This window comes from Eretmochelys imbricata, chromosome 2, assembly GCF_965152235.1.
Source record: "Eretmochelys imbricata isolate rEreImb1 chromosome 2, rEreImb1.hap1, whole genome shotgun sequence".
Taxonomy (NCBI): domain Eukaryota; kingdom Metazoa; phylum Chordata; order Testudines; family Cheloniidae; genus Eretmochelys; species Eretmochelys imbricata.
Genome location: NC_135573.1, coordinates 2,330,877 through 2,345,981, shown reverse-complemented (window position 1 = coordinate 2,345,981; position 15,105 = coordinate 2,330,877). Strand labels below are relative to the sequence as shown.

Genomic DNA, 15,105 nt, shown 5'->3' with positions numbered 1-15,105 from the left:
TGTGCTGGAACGAACGCGGCAGCCATGGAGCACGGCATGGGGGAGCCAGGCGCACCGGTGGGTCACAGCTGGGATTTGCTGCACGTCCGCTGGGAGGGCACAGAATGGCTTCAGTTTCTGGAGAGAGAGTCTCAGCTGGGCGTAGGACCCTTCTCCATGCCCATTCCCCTCCCTGCAGGGCAGGCCAGCTGGGGCGAAAGGGTGGGGACTGGCTGGGGAGAGTGGAGCCGGTGGGCATGCCAGCTGCCAGGGAAACGATGCCCGGGGTGTTTGCAGCTGACCTGCTGAGGGGTGAGGCCCGCAGGCGGGAGCCTTTCCTAGGGGGCTCATCCCCATCTGCACTTGTGTTGGCTGCAGAAGTTTCTGCAGAGAGGGTGGTGACGCTGCGGCCGGCTGTCTCCTACGCATGCACCGGGGCTCCCAAGAAAGCTTCTGGCGCTCCCTGGGCTGTCGAACACAGTCACAGCCATCTTTGGGACCCTGCAGCCAGTCAAGCCGATAGGTCCCCGTGGGCCTTGCGCCATCTTGACCAGGGTTTCTCAAGGCAGGCCCGGCAAAAGGAGAGAAGCGAACCTGGGTCTCTGCCCAGGCAGAGCAGAGCAGAACAGAACGCTGACCTGCAGCCAGCCGGAGGGGTGGGTGGGGAGCGAGGGCTGCCAGCCAGCCGTCCAGGTTGCTGGGGGGGAGGCGGGGCGGGGGCGGGCACACGGGTGCAGTAGCACGTGGACCGAAGGGGGAGGAGGTGACGGTGGTGCTGTGATGTGCTCAGACGGCGGGATGGCGTTACACACGCTCTCCAAGTACAACCATACGCAGGGAATGCTCACCGCGTGCGTGAGCTTCTGGAGGGCTCCCCCAGGGATCGATGTTTGGCCCTGCGCTAGTTAACACTTCGATCCGTGACCTGGAAGAAAACATCAAACCATCCCTGGTTCCGTTTGCCGATGACTCGGAAACGTGGGGGAGTGGCAGATAACGAAGAGGCCAGGTCGCTGACCCAGCACTTGGGCTTGCTTGGTGAACTGGGCGCAGGCAAACAAAACGTGTTTCCATCTGGCTAATGTCAGCATAGCCCTCTGGGGACAGAGCAGGCCGTACTTCCAGGATGGAGGGCACTGTCCTGGGAAGCAGTGACTGAAAGATTTGGGGATGGATAATCAGCTCCTAGTGCAACTCTGTGGCCAAAAGGGCTACTGGGATCCTTGAAGGGGGGAGGTTTAGATTGGATATTAGGAAAAACTTTTTCACTAAGAGGGTGGTGAAACACTGGAATGCGTTACCTAGGGAGGTGGTAGAATCTCCTTCCTTAGAGGTTTTTAAGGTCAGGCTTGACAAAGCCCTGGCTGGGATGATTTAACTGGGAATTGGTCCTGCTTCGAGCAGGGGGTTGGACTAGATGACCTTCAGGGGTCCCTTCCAACCCTGATATTCTGTGATTCTGTGAATGCATAAACGGGAATCTCGAGGAGGAGCAGAGAGGTTATTGTACCTCTGTATCTGGCCCTGGTGCAAGCGCTGCTGGGATCCTGGGTCCAGTTCTGGTGCCCATGGTACAAGGAGGGTGATAAATGGGAGAGGGGGTGCAGAGAAGAGTCAGGAATGATTAACTGGTTAGAAAGCCTGCCTTGGAGCGAGAGACTCCAGGAGCGCCCTCTGTTTTGCTTAACTAGGAGCTGGTTAAGGGGTGAGTTGCTCACAGTCTGTAAGTACCTACATGAGGAGCACACATTTAATCGTGGGCTCTTCACGCTAGCGGAGAGAGGTCTGCCCTGATCCCGTGGCTGGAAGCTGACGCTAGACACGTTCACACTAGACAGAAGGCCTATATTTTGAATAGCGTAATTAACCCTTGGAACGCCTTACCAAGGGGGGGTGGATTATCCATCGCTGGCAGAGTTTCAATCAGACGGGCTGTTTCTAACAGCTCTGCTCTAGGAGTGGTCTGGGGGCGAGTCTCTGGCCTAGACGGGAGGTCAGACTGATCCCCTCTGAGACCCACCAGGGAGGAGCACCGTGCGAACTCACCTCCCGCTGTCTGTCCCACTGCAGGACGTGCGTAACACAGTGGGCAACATCCCCATGGAGTGGTACCAGGACTTCCCGCACATCGGCTACGACCTGGACGGCAAGAGGATCTACAAGCCGGTCCGAACCAAGGATGAGCTGGACAAGTTCCTGGACAAGATGGAGAACCCCGATTACTGGTGAGGGGCTGGGGTCCCGCTGCTTCCCCCAGGAACGCCCTGAGTTCCAGGCCAGGGGCATGAGCGCTCCCACCGCCCCAGCCTGGGGTCACGCTCCCAGGCAGGCTAAAGGGGTGCGCGTCCCCCTCTCCAAAGCCTGGGCAGCCCCAGCATGTGCCTCCACCTGCCTGGTGTCTGAAGCCTGCTGCCCCGGGGAAAGCTCGACGCACTGCCGTGTTCGGAGCCCACGGGGCAACCCTTCAGCTTTCGGCTGGCTCCTGTGTGTCTCCTCCCCAGGCACGGGATCCGGGCTGCTCCCCTCGCCTGCTGCTGCCCCGGGGAAAGCTCGACGCACTGCCGTGTTCGGAGCCCACGGGGCAACCCTTCAGCTTTCGGCTGGCTCCTGTGTGTCTCCTCCCCAGGCACGGGATCCGGGCTGCTCCCCTCGCCTGCTGCTGCCCCGGGGAAAGCTCGACGCACTGCCGTGTTCGGAGCCCACGGGGCAACCCTTCAGCTTTCGGCTGGCTCCTGTGTGTCTCCTCCCCAGGCACGGGATCCGGGCTGCTCCCCTCGCCTGCTGCTGCCCCGGGGAAAGCTCGACGCACTGCCGTGTTCGGAGCCCACGGGGCAACCCTTCAGCTTTCGGCTGGCTCCTGTGTGTCTCCTCCCCAGGCACGGGATCCGGGCTGCTCCCCTCGCCTGCTGCTGCCCCTGTGCCCCGTGGTGGGGGGAGCAGAGCCCCAGGCACCCTCTATGCCACTCTGCACAGCAGTGAACCCAGAGCAGACTCTCACGCGCCCCGTGCTGGCCGGGGGCTGGGACCCTGGGCTCTCTGCCGTGGCTTTCCGGCAGCTCTCCCCCTGTGGGCTGATGGACAGAGCGGCACAGCCTGGAGAATGAGCTCCCCCCGTCCCTCTGCCTGCACCCTGCAGAGCCCTCTGTGCACTTGTGGGGGGCGGGAGCCGAGCCATAGTCCCGCCATCGCCCACCCGGGCCCAGCCACCTCCCACTCACTCCCAGCCAACGCAGGGCTGGCGAAGGGGCCAGGTCTGCAGCCTCGCGTCCTGCCCCTGCCCTGGAGGAGCCGGCTCTGGGAGGAGGGGACTGCCGGTCAGGGGCCGGTTCGAGGACGCGGGAAGGGGGCTTGCCTCCTGCAGGACAGCACCGAGACGGGCTTTGGGAGCGGAGCACCCTCCTGATGGGCCCCACGGGGATAGACCATGCGGCAGCCTGGCCCTCGCCCCTCACGTGTCGCTTTCCCGCAGGCGGACAGTGCAGGACAAGCAGACGGGGGTGGACCTGAGGCTGACGGACGAGCAGGTTGAGCTGGTGCAGCGTCTGCAGAAAGGGCAATTCGGAGACGTGCACGTCAACCCCTATGAGGTAGGGGACCCTGCTGCCGCCTCCGGGGCTGGGCCTGTCGGGGGCTCCCTCCTCTTCCCCTCCCCCACGGCCACCACCTCCGGGGCTCCCTTCCCTCCCCCTCTGGGGTTGGTCATTCGGTGCATCTCCCTCGCAGCCTCCCTGCCTTCCTGGGCTGGGCCTCATCTCCTCCCCTCATGGCCACCACCTCTGGGGTGGGCCTGTGTGGGGCTCCCTCTCCTTCCCCTCCTCCACCCAGGGACACCATCTCCAGGGGGGCTCCCTCCCCTCCCCCCAGGGACTCCACTTCCGGGGCTGGTGGTGCAGCACATCTCCCTTGCAGCATGTTGCCCTCCTGCCTTCCCAGGCTGGGCGGGGACGTAGTGGGCTGAGGGAAGGAGCTGTGCTGATCCCTGCTCAGAGGGCCGGGGCAGCCGGAGTGACCCCTTGCTCTCCCTTCCCAGCCAGCCATTGACTTCTTCAGCAGCCAGGTGATGATCCACCCGGTGACGAACCGCCCAGCCGACAAGCGCAGCTTCATTCCCTCCCTCCTGGAGAAGGAGAAGGTAAGAGCCTGTCAGCGCCAGCTGCCCCCAGAGCTGGGCCCCCAGCCAGGCCCCCCTCAATCCTGGCGCTGACCCGTCTGTGGCCTCTCCCTGCCCGGCAGGTCTCCAAGCTGGTCCATGCCATCAAGATGGGCTGGATCAAACCTCGCAAGCCCAAGGAGGACACGCCCACCTACTATGACCTCTGGGCCCAGGAGGACCCCAACTCCATCCTGGGGCGCCACAAGATGCACGTGCCAGCCCCAAAGCTGCGGCTGCCGGGCCACGAGGAGTCGTACAACCCCCCGCCCGAGTACCTGCTCAGCGAGGAGGAGGTGAGGGGCGAGGAGGGGGTGCTCTGTCTGTGTATGTGGGGGGGGTTGTTCCACGAGGGGGGGAGGGGGCTGTGTGTGGGTATTGAGGGGCTCATGGGGCTATGGAGGGCGCACTCTGTGTGCGGGGAGCTCCCGAGGGTGCTGCGGGCAGGTTCGGCATGGGTGAAATTCAATACAGACAAGTGCAAAGGTACAGCTACCCAGTGGGGACCCCGTGGCGAGGCCGCGGCACTGAGAAGGGGCCGGGGTGACAACGGCTCCCACGCTGAGCATGACCCAGCAGTGGGGTGCAGCTGCGAAAAGGGCTAATGTCCTTCCGGGGTGCACACACGAGAGGTCGCTGTCCTGCTCTGCTCAGCCCTGATCCCCGGCCTCTACCACAGGCCTGAGCCCGGCTGTGCTCCGGGGCCACTGAGGGCCGGACAGGAAGTAGCGGGCTCAACTTGCAGCAAGGGAGCGTTAGGTCAGAGATTAGGAACAGGCTGGGGAGTTAAGCTCTGGAACAGGCGGCCCAGGGAGGCTGTGGGGTCCCCGTCCTTGGCTGGACAAACTCGGGTTCCTCGGCCCTGCCCCAGCGCAGGGGGCTGGAGTCCATGGCCCCTCGAGGTCCCTTCCAGCCCCATGTTTCTGTGAGTCTGTGGCCAGTGCAGGGGAGCAGTTCTCTGGGCCGGGCCCCTCGGCGCTGCCATGGGCTTGGCTCCCAGGCTCTGACACTCCCTCTGCCCCAGGCAGCCGGGCTCTGGGCGCCAGGCCCCCCTGGGGAGGGGACGGAAAGCAGGTCCTAGGAGAGGGGCCTGGTTTGGGGGCCAGCTGTTGACCTTTGCCCTTTGCCCCGCAGAAGCTGGCCTGGGAGCAGCAGGAGGTGGTGGAGCGGAAGCTGAACGTCCTGCCCCAGCAGCACCGGTGCCTGCGTGCGGTGCCAGCCTACGCCCGCTTCATCCACGAGCGCTTTGAGCGCTGCCTCGACCTCTACCTGTGCCCGCGCCAGAGGAAGATGAGGGTGAGCCGGGGGGCGCTGGCTCGGGCGGCCTGGGCCACTGGCCCAGCAGAGCTCGGAGCCAGGGCCCGGTCGCTCCCGCAGCAGCAGAGCCAAGGGCAGGACACCCACCTCGCACGCCAGGGACTGGGGAGGCATGACTCCGGGGGCTGGCTTGGAGCAGCGAGGGGCCAGCTGAAGGCAATCCCCCCCCCGCCCCCCCCACACACACAACTCACGAGCTCTGCCTTACGGCTCCTGCTTGCTGCCCCTTTACGGAGTGGGATGCAGCAGTGTCCCCTGGCCAGTAGCCTGCTGCCCGGCACCCCCAAGTGGGGCGACCCAGTGGGGGGCAGACTGAGCCCCCTGTGCGCTACATGGGCTTGGTTCTCTTGCAGGTGAACGTGGACCCGGAAGACCTGATCCCGAAGCTGCCAAAGCCGCGGGACCTGCAGCCATTCCCCACCACGCAGGCCCTGGTAATGCCGTGCGGCCCTGTGGTGTTCAGGGCTGCCGTGAGCGAGGGGAGGGGGCACACAGAGGAGAACAGAGACCAGGGTGGGGCTGGGAGTGAAGGAGGCTGAGGAGTCTGGAAAAGGGGGATTAGTTAGGCTGGAAAGAAAAGCTCAGAAGGGGGCAGTGAGCAATGATGGGAGCCTCCTTCCCCATCCCAGAACACAGGGCTTAAGGGGGCACATAGGACCAGGGCAGCTGCAGGAGGCCACCCAGACACCCCGTCACTAGGCATATAGGGGAGAATAACCTTGACTCCTGACATTTGAAGCTGTGATAAGGGGTAACGAAGGCTCCTCATCCGGGACATGAACCAGTCCCATTAGGAATGGGACAGATAGTAAGACAGCAAGTATCATAATGTCCCATCTCAGTCTCTGGTCTGCCCATACCATGAGTACTGGGTGCAGGTCTGGTCCCCCCACCTTAAGAGATACGTTAGAATTAAGAAAAGCAGAGATGAGGGGTCTGGAACGGCTGCCGTATGAGGAGGGATAATAAGACTGGGACTTGTTCAGCTTGGAAAAGAGACATCTAAGGGGGGATATGCTAGAGGTCTATAAAATCATGACTGGGGTGGAGAAAGTGAATGAGGAAGTGTTATTTACCCCTTCAAGTAACAAAAGAGCCCAGGGGTCACCCAATAAATTTAATAGGCAGCAGGTTTAAAACAAACCAGAGGAAGTATTTCTTCACACAACACAGTCAGCCTGTGGGACTCGCTGCCAGGGGATGTTGTGAAGGCCCAAAATATAACTGGATTCCAAAAAGAAAAGTTCCTGGGGGATAGACCCATCAGTGGCTATTAGCCGGGATGGGCAGGAACACAACCCCCTGCTTTGGGTGTCCCTAAACTTCTGACTGCCAGAAGCTGGGACCGGGCGTCCCTTGGTAATTGCCCTGGTCTGTTCATTCCCTCTGGTGCTCTGGCACCAGCCCCAGTCAGAAGATGGGACCCCGGGCTAGCGGGACCCTTGGTAGGGCCCCGTCTGGCCAGTCTGATGTTCTTGTGGACCCACCCCTGCCCAGAGGTTGAGTGTGGCCTGGGGCATCGTCCTCTGAGCCAGAGAAAGGATGTGCCATTGCCAGGACCAGACGCCGTGGGTGGCCAGACCAGTCCCAGAGCTGGCATGGAGCTGGCCCCAGCGGGAGAGGGGGGTACAGCAGCTTCACATCGCGTGTGGCCAGCAGCAGTCACAGCTCTCAAACCGCACGTGGGCCTGTCCGTCGCTCTCCAGCCTCCCCCATGGCCCCGGGCCCATCTCTGCCCCAGGGCTGGAGGCAGCTGTGGCCATTGGCAGGCGCAGGCCTGAGCTGGGGACGGACGCTGGAGCAGACTGAGCTCGGGCTGCGCGGAGCTGCTAGCCCTGGCGTCAGCGTCCCAGTGCCTCCAGAGCTGCCCGAGCCCGTTAGCCGGGGAGAAGGGCACCTGGAGCCCCAGCCGCCAGGCCAGGGCTCGTTGCTGCGTGCGCAGGGGCGTCCCGGGCGAGCTGAACGCTAGAGAGTGGCACTGGCGGCTCCTCACCCTTCTCATTGTCTCCCCAGGTCTACCGCGGGCACACCAGCCTAGTGCGCTGCCTCAGCATCTCCCCCAGCGGGCAGTGGCTGGTGTCAGGTAAGTTCTCTGTGCCCAGGGGGTGGCGCCCGGCCGGCCCGGAGCCTCGCAAACCCCTCAGTGCTGGCGTGGGGCGAGGGGCGGCACCCAGCAGCCTGGGCTCCTCCGCATGTGTCTGTCACAGCTGTGTGTGTACCCGAGCAGCCACCTCCCTGCCCGCCGGGCTCTCCCGTGGCACTGCAGCGGGCAGGGGCCAGCTGGTTGAAAGGGGATGTGAAGGAAGGAGAGGCCTGGAGCTGGCTCCCAGGGCAAGGGGAGATTTGATCCCAGACCTTGCCCGTGCGGCCCCCGGCCGCTCTGGCTGGCCCCGTGCCTCGCTTCCGGGGCGCTGAGTTCCACTGGGCACGAGGCAGGTGCCAGTGATAGGACCGTCGCCCCGTCCCAGCGCACGCTCGTGGCAATCCCTGATTCCATGGGTTTTTCCATCCACTTCCGGCGCCCCGGGCCGAGGCTGCATCTCCTGCGTGGCTGGGCCGCGTGGGCAGCGGGCTGGAACGCAGGGCATTGGGAGCAGAGGGCAGGTTAACGGCACATCGAGCTCCAGCGGTTCTGGGCTGGCGGCTCCCGTGGGGTGGCCTGCACGCCGTCGGGAGTTTCACAACCGCTGGATTCCTGGCCACGGGCTTGGAAAGTGGGTGAGATCAGGCGTTAAACGGCGAGCGTGGGAGGCGATTGCCCCTCTCCCTTCGCACCCAGCCCTGGCTCTGGGTCTCTGCAGGGGCCCAGAGCAAACCAGCCTAGGCAGCAGCTGCTCCAGGGGGCACTCGCCCCTCACAGCCAGGCCAGTTCAGGGCCCCAGTGCGGCGCCAGGAGCCCGGTGCTGCCGGGGGGCGGCTCAGCAGGGGCGCTCGTCCTGGGTCCATGCCGACCCACTTCCCCTTCAGGGAGCCCGGGGTGCTGAGCTGCCCCTCGAGCGGCTGTAAATGGCCCTGCCCAGAGCTGGTGCCAAGGCCTTGTTGGGAGCTCACCATGTTCTGGCCACAGCCCAGCCCGGTAGGTCCTTGCCGCTGTGAGCGGAAGCGGGCTCCCTGGCGCCCCGCGGAGCCCTTCCCATCCCTGCTCTGCTGCTAGCGCCCTCGGGGCCAGACGCGGCGCTCTCCCGCTGCCTGCCTTGGCCGGGGGGCGCGGGACGGGGCCTGGCCCCTGCCTGTTCGGGGACCCACCCGCTGGCCTGTCCTGCAGGCTCCGATGACGGCACGGTGCGGTTCTGGGAGGTGAGCAGCGCCCGCTGCATGAAAACCCTCCCGGTGGAGGGCGTGGTGAAGAGCGTCGCCTGGAACCCCAACCCCGCCGTCTGCCTGGTGGCCGTGGCTGTGTGAGTGACCCCCCGCCCCATCTTCTCTCTGTGACCCCCCAGCCCTGTGACCTCCCCGTCCCATCTCATCGCCGTGTGACCCCCCCCACACCTTCTTATCTCTGTGTAACACCCCCCCGCCCCTCCCCAGCCCTGTGATCCTCCGTCCCATCTCATCGCCGTGTGACCCCCCCAGCCCTGTGACCTCCCCGTCCCATCTCATCGCCGTGTGACCCCCCCCAGCCCTGTGACCTCCCCGTCCCATCTCATCGCCGTGTGACCCCCCCCACACCTTCTTATCTCTGTGTAACACCCCCCCGCCCCTCCCCAGCCCTGTGATCCTCCGTCCCATCTCATCGCCATGTGACCCCCCCCAGCCCTGTGACCTCCCCATCCCATCTCATCGCCGTGTGACCCCCCCCACACCTTCTTATCTCTGTGTAACACCCCCCCGCCCCTCCCCAGCCCTGTGATCCTCCGTCCCATCTCATCGCCGTGTGACCCCCCCCAGCCCTGTGACCTCCCCGTCCCATCTCATCGCCGTGTGACCCCCCCCAGCCCTGTGACCTCCCCATCCCATCTCATCACTGTGTGACTCCCCCGCTGCGACCCCCAGCCCTGTGACCCCCCCGCCCCATCTTATCTCTGTGTAACACCCGCCAGCCCCTCCCCAGCCCTGTGATCCTCCGTCCCATCTCATCGCCATGTGACCCCCCCCAGCCCTGTGACCTCCCCGTCCCATCTCATCGCCATGTGACCCCCCCGCCCCATCTTATCTCTGTGTAACACCCCCCCGCCCCTCCCCAGCCCTGTGATCCTCCGTCCCATCTCATCGCCATGTGACCCCCCCCAGCCCTGTGACCTCCCCGTCCCATCTCATCGCCATGTGACCCCCCCGCCCCATCTTATCTCTGTGTAACACCCCCCCGCCCCTCCCCAGCCCTGTGATCCTCCGTCCCATCTCATCGCCGTGTGACCCCCCCAGCCCTGTGACCTCCCCGTCCCATCTCATCGCCGTGTGACCCCCCCAGCCCTGTGACCTCCCCATCCCATCTCATCACTGTGTGACCCCCCCGCTGCGACCCCCAGCCCTGTGACCCCCCCGCCCCATCTTATCTCTGTGTAACACCCCCCAGCCCCTCCCCAGCCCTGTGATCCTCCGTCCCATCTCATCGCCATGTGACCCCCCCAGCCCTGTGACCTCCCCATCCCATCTCATCGCCATGTGACCCCCCCAGCCCTGTGACCTCCCCATCCCATCTCATCGCTGTGTGACCCCCCCAGCTGCGACCCCCAGCCCTGTGACCCCCCCGCCCCATCTTATCTCTGTGTAACACCCCCCAGCCCCTCCCCAGCCCTGTGATCCTCCATCCCTTCTCATTGCCGTGTGACCCCCCCTGCTGCAACCCCCAGCCCTGTGACCCTCCCGTCCCATCTCATCGCCGTGTGACCCCCCCATCCCATCTTCTCTGTGTGACCCCCCCAGCCCTGTGACCCCCCCGTCCCATCTCAGTTTGACACCCCCCTGCTGCGACCCCCAGCCCTGTGACCCCCCCACCCCATCTTATATCTGTGTGACACCCCCCAGCCCTGTGACCCCCTGCTCCATCTTATCTCCATGTGACCCCCCCCGCTGCGACCCCCAGCACCTCCCCAGCCCTGTGACCCCCCACATCCCATCTCATCTCTGTGTGACCCACCTCAGCCCGATGACCCCCCCCCCCCACCCCCAAGGCCCCTCTCATCTCCAGGTCACTGGCCACCCTCAGCCCCCATCTCCTCTCTGTGTGCCCTCCCGAGGCATCACTTGCCCCCTTCCCCTGCTCTCTGCCAGTGCTGGCCCCCAGCGTGCAGCTGGATTTCAGAGCTCTTGGGGCAGAGGTGGGACACTGGCAGGCCCCCTGGGGCCCAGCACTGGTTCCCCTTCCCATAGGCCTTGGCCGAGGCTGTCGTGAGCACGCAGGGCAAGGAGGCAGGGCCAGGCCCTGTCCCCGGCTCTGACCCGCAGCACCCCACGCAGGGAGCAGTCCGTCCTGCTGGTGAACCCCTGCCTCGGGGACAAGCTGCTGTACGCGGCCACGGACCAACTGATCGAGGGCTACGTGCCGCCGGAGGAGGAGCGGCTGCAGCCCGTCACCTGGGCCGTGGCAGCCGGCGCGGAGCACGGCAGAGGTGTCCGTCTGATCATCCGGCACGGGAAGGTACGGGGGGGGCTGGGGCGCGGGGGGGCTGGAGCGGGGTGCGGAACTCTTCCCAGCGCTTCGTGGGAGGGTGAGTGTTGTCCCCACATGCTGGGCCCATGTCACCTCGCCTGGCCTGCTCGGGTTCTGCCAGCGGCCACGTTCCCGGGGGGTCCGAGCGCCCCAGGGACTGAGCCAGGTTCACGGGGAGTCTGAGCACCCGTGCCCGGAGCGCCCCAGGGACTGAGCCAGGTTCCCGGGGGGTCCGAGCGCCCCAGGGACTGAGCCAGGTTCCCGGGCGGCTCCGAACGCCCCAGGGATTGAGCCAGGTTCCCGGGGGGTCCGAGCGCCCCAGGGATTGAGCCACATTCCCGGGCGGCTCCGAGCGCCCCAGGGACTGAGCCTGGTTCCCGGGCGGCTCCGAGCGCCCCAGGGACTGAGCCACGTTCCCGGGCGGCTCCGAGCGCCCCAGGGACTGAGCCACGTTCCCGGGCGGCTCCGAGCGCCCCAGGGACTGAGCCTGGTTCCCGGGCGGCTCCGAGCGCCCCAGGGACTGAGCCACATTCCCGGGGGGCTCCGAGCGCCCCAGGGACTGAGCCTGGTTCCCGGGCGGCTCCGAGCGCCCCAGGGACTGAGCCAGGTTCCCGGGCGGCTCCGAGCGCCCCAGGGACTGAGCCACATTCCCGGGGGGCTCCGAGCGCCCCAGGGATTGAGCCACATTCCCGGGCGGCTCCGAGCGCCCCAGGGACTGAGCCACGTTCCCGGGCGGCTCCGAGCGCCCCAGGGACTGAGCCACGTTCCCGGGCGGCTCCGAGCGCCCCAGGGACTGAGCCTGGTTCCCGGGCGGCTCCGAGCGCCCCAGGGACTGAGCCAGGTTCCCGGGCGGCTCCGAGCGCCCCAGGGACTGAGTCTGGTTCCCGGGGGGCTCCGAGCACCCCAGGGACTGAGCCACATTCCCGGGGGGCTCCGAGCGCCCCAGGGACTGAGCCACATTCCCGGGGGGCTCCGAGCGCCCCAGGGACTGAGCCTGGTTCCCGGGCGGCTCCGAGCGCCCCAGGGACTGAGCCACATTCCCGGGCGGCTCCGAGCGCCCCAGGGACTGAGCCTGGTTCCCGGGCGGCTCCGAGCGCCCCAGGGACTGAGCCACATTCCCGGGCGGCTCCAAGCGCCCCAGGGACTGAGCCTGGTTCCCGGGGGGCTCCGAGCGCCCCAGGGACTGAGCCACGTTCCCGGGCGGTCGGAGCACCCGTGCCCAGAGCGCTCCAGGGACTGAGCCATGCAAACAGCCCTGGCCCCGCCGCTGCCATGGGGCGCCCCGTCTCCCAGCCCGGCTGCGCAGCTCCCCGTGGCCCCAGGCCGCAGCTGACATCTGGCCGTGCCGCTCCGCAGCCCGTGAAGCAGGTGACCTGGCACCCCCGAGGCGACTACCTGGCCAGCGTCCTGGCTGCCGACGGCCACACGCAGGTGCTGATCCACCAGGCCAGCAAGCGCTGGAGCCAGAGCCCCTTCCGCCGGAGCAAGGGGCAGGTGCAGTGCGTCCTCTTCCACCCGCTGCGGCCCTTCTTCTTCGTGGCCACCCAGCGCTACGTCCGCCTCTACAACCTGCTCAAGCAGGAGCTCGCCAAGAAGCTGCTGACCAACTGCAAGTGGGTGTCCAGCATGGCCGTCCACCCCGCAGGTACGTGGGGCCCCCGGCGGCTGCCCTGGGCGCTGCCCCGCCGTCCCTTGGCGGGGGGCGTCCTGGGGATGGGGCCCAGCCACCAGGCCGACGCGCGCTCCTTTGCTCAGCCCCGGCCAGGCTGTGGAGGGAGGTGGGGAGCTCCTGTAGGACAGGGGGTGGCAGGAGGATCCTGTCCCCTCAGCCACGTGGGCACAGTCGGGGTGGGGGGGGGCACATTGCCGCAGGGGGTGGGCTGGTGTCAGAAGGGCACGATGCTGCTGCGGGGGGGGCCTGGTGGTGGGGGGAGGGGCGCAATGTTGGGGGGGTTCCTGGTGTTGGGTGGGGGCGAGTTGCTGCCGCAGGGGGACATTGTCGGGGGGGTCTGACCTCTGCAGCCGGGGACCCCGGTGCGTGCGACACCCCTGCAGGGCCCGTGGCTGCTGGCAGTGCCCAGCTCACTCCCCTTCCCTCGGGCAGGAGACAACCTGATCTGTGGGAGCTACGACAGCAAGCTGGCCTGGTTCGACCTGGACCTGTCCACCAAGCCCTACCGCGTGCTGAGGTGAGCATGCCGCGGCTGGGCCCGAGCTCATCTGCCCGGCTGCCCCCCGCCCGCATTCCCCCCAGCCTCCCCTCTCCACCCGGCCTCCAGCTGCATTCCCCCCAGCCTCCCTGCCCGCCCCGCATTCCCCCCAGCCTCCCCTCTCCACCTACCCACAGCCACCCCCTCCCTCCTGCCCCGCACGCCCACATTCCCCCCAACCTCCCCTCTCCGCCTTCCCCACAGCCCAGTGCAGCTGGGCTCAAGCTCACCTGCCCCTCCACCCCCGCCACCCCTCCCTCCACTCCCTGGCCCAGTGCAGCCTCTTGGTCCTGCCCCCGGGCTCCTGCGCCCAGGCTGCTCCCTTCCCTTCGGGGGCTGGCACCCTGCCCAGGCTCCAGGGAAGGCCCAGCTCTGCCATCACCCCCTCTGGCATGGGGGCATTCTGGGGGTCTCCCCAGAGCACTGTAGGGACGAGGCGTCTCTCCCTGCTGCGTGCCCCCCCACCAATTGCCATCTCACTGCTCACCCGGCCCAGCGCCGGATTCCCTCAGCTGGATCAGCTGCTCCTTGCCCCCTTTGGGGAGCCCCAAGGCAGTTCTCACCCCCTGGCTGCCCCAACCCGCGAGCAGGATTGTCAGACCCGATCTCCCCCTCACGCCCAGGCTGGCGTCGCTCTGTCCCAGGTGGCTCAGCGGCTGGTTGCTGCAGGGCCCCTAGGCACCGCCCAGCCACGCAGGGGCCCGTCGCAGGGTGCTGAGGGGGACCCCGCGGGTCCTGGCACTGACCGGCGCTTGCGGGGGTCTCTTGCAGGCACCACAAGAAGGCGCTGAGAAGCGTGGCCTTCCACAGGCACTACCCGCTCTTCGCCTCGGGCTCGGACGACGGGAGCGTCATCGTCTGCCACGGCATGGTCTACAAGTACGCGCGGGCGCGGGCTGGGCGGCCCCGGCGCGGGGGGAGGAAGGGCTTGGGGCCACGGTGCGACCAGACGTGGGGGAGGGGGGCGACAGGGGGCAGCCCCCAGTGCCAGAGGGCGAGGGCAGTCAAGCAGCCAGCATTGCCACCCATGGGCACGGACCCTGGGCATCTCTGGGCCCTCTGTGGGGTGCAGCCCCCACTGGAGCACCCCACGTCCCTGGGCAGGGTGTGTGGGGTGGGCAGCCAAGTGCCCGAGCGCGTCTCGGGGTCACAGCCCCCCCTTACTCCGTCCCCTTTGTCCTAGTGACCTGCTGCAGAACCCGCTGATCGTGCCCGTGAAGGTGCTGAAGGGCCACGCGCCGGCCCGGGACCTGGGCGTGCTGGACGTCCTCTTCCATCCCACCCAGCCCTGGCTCTTCTCCTCGGGCGCCGACGCCACCATCCGCCTCTTTGCGTAACCCCAGCGCGGCCACCGGCCCTGCATGGCACCGGGGCTTCGCCAGGCCAGCCTGGGGACTGCGAGCGGCACCACGGGCTTCTCTTCACCCGTCCCTGCCCTGCCCAGGAGGGGCAGGGACGGAGCCCAAGCCGGGGCTGGAGCAGGCTGCCTGCCTTGGGAGCCATGCCCTGGGCTCCACACCGGGACACACGGGGTCTCTCATTAAACTCCTCTGGACACAAACGGGCTGCGGTACTGTCCTGTGTGGGCTGGGGCCTGGGCAAGGGCCCACCTCCCCTGGGGGCCAGCTCCAGACACAGGTGGTCCTTGCAGAACCTCCCTCCTTCCCTGGGGGGTCCTCCAGCAGGGCCCCTTAGTGCTGCCAGCCATCACCCCAGCGCCGGCAGACAGGGAGCTGGGCCGAGGTCACATCAGCTCCCCAACACAGCTCCGCAGATCCACTGCCAAGGGCAGCTAACCGCCAGGCCGGCTGCCCTGGCCCTAGCAGTAACCCCCCTGGGAGCTTTCTGCAAGCCGCCCT

General features: G+C 66.8%; 1 protein-coding gene across 1 annotated transcript in view; it reads left to right on the top strand.

Annotated features, from left to right (window-relative positions):
- The window catches only part of BOP1 (BOP1 ribosomal biogenesis factor), a 113,102-nt gene extending 98,295 nt beyond the window's left edge, over positions 1-14,807 (top strand). The window contains exons 4-16 of the mRNA XM_077809634.1: positions 2,050-2,204; positions 3,449-3,566; positions 4,010-4,111; positions 4,213-4,425; positions 5,264-5,425; positions 5,800-5,880; positions 7,460-7,529; positions 8,712-8,844; positions 10,844-11,024; positions 12,393-12,681; positions 13,141-13,225; positions 14,018-14,125; positions 14,430-14,807. Coding sequence (XP_077665760.1) covers positions 2,050-2,204; positions 3,449-3,566; positions 4,010-4,111; positions 4,213-4,425; positions 5,264-5,425; positions 5,800-5,880; positions 7,460-7,529; positions 8,712-8,844; positions 10,844-11,024; positions 12,393-12,681; positions 13,141-13,225; positions 14,018-14,125; positions 14,430-14,583 — 1,851 coding nt within the window. The 3' untranslated portion in view covers positions 14,584-14,807. The remainder of the gene's footprint in view (positions 1-2,049; positions 2,205-3,448; positions 3,567-4,009; positions 4,112-4,212; positions 4,426-5,263; positions 5,426-5,799; positions 5,881-7,459; positions 7,530-8,711; positions 8,845-10,843; positions 11,025-12,392; positions 12,682-13,140; positions 13,226-14,017; positions 14,126-14,429) is intronic.
- The last annotated feature ends 298 nt before the right edge of the window (positions 14,808-15,105 follow it).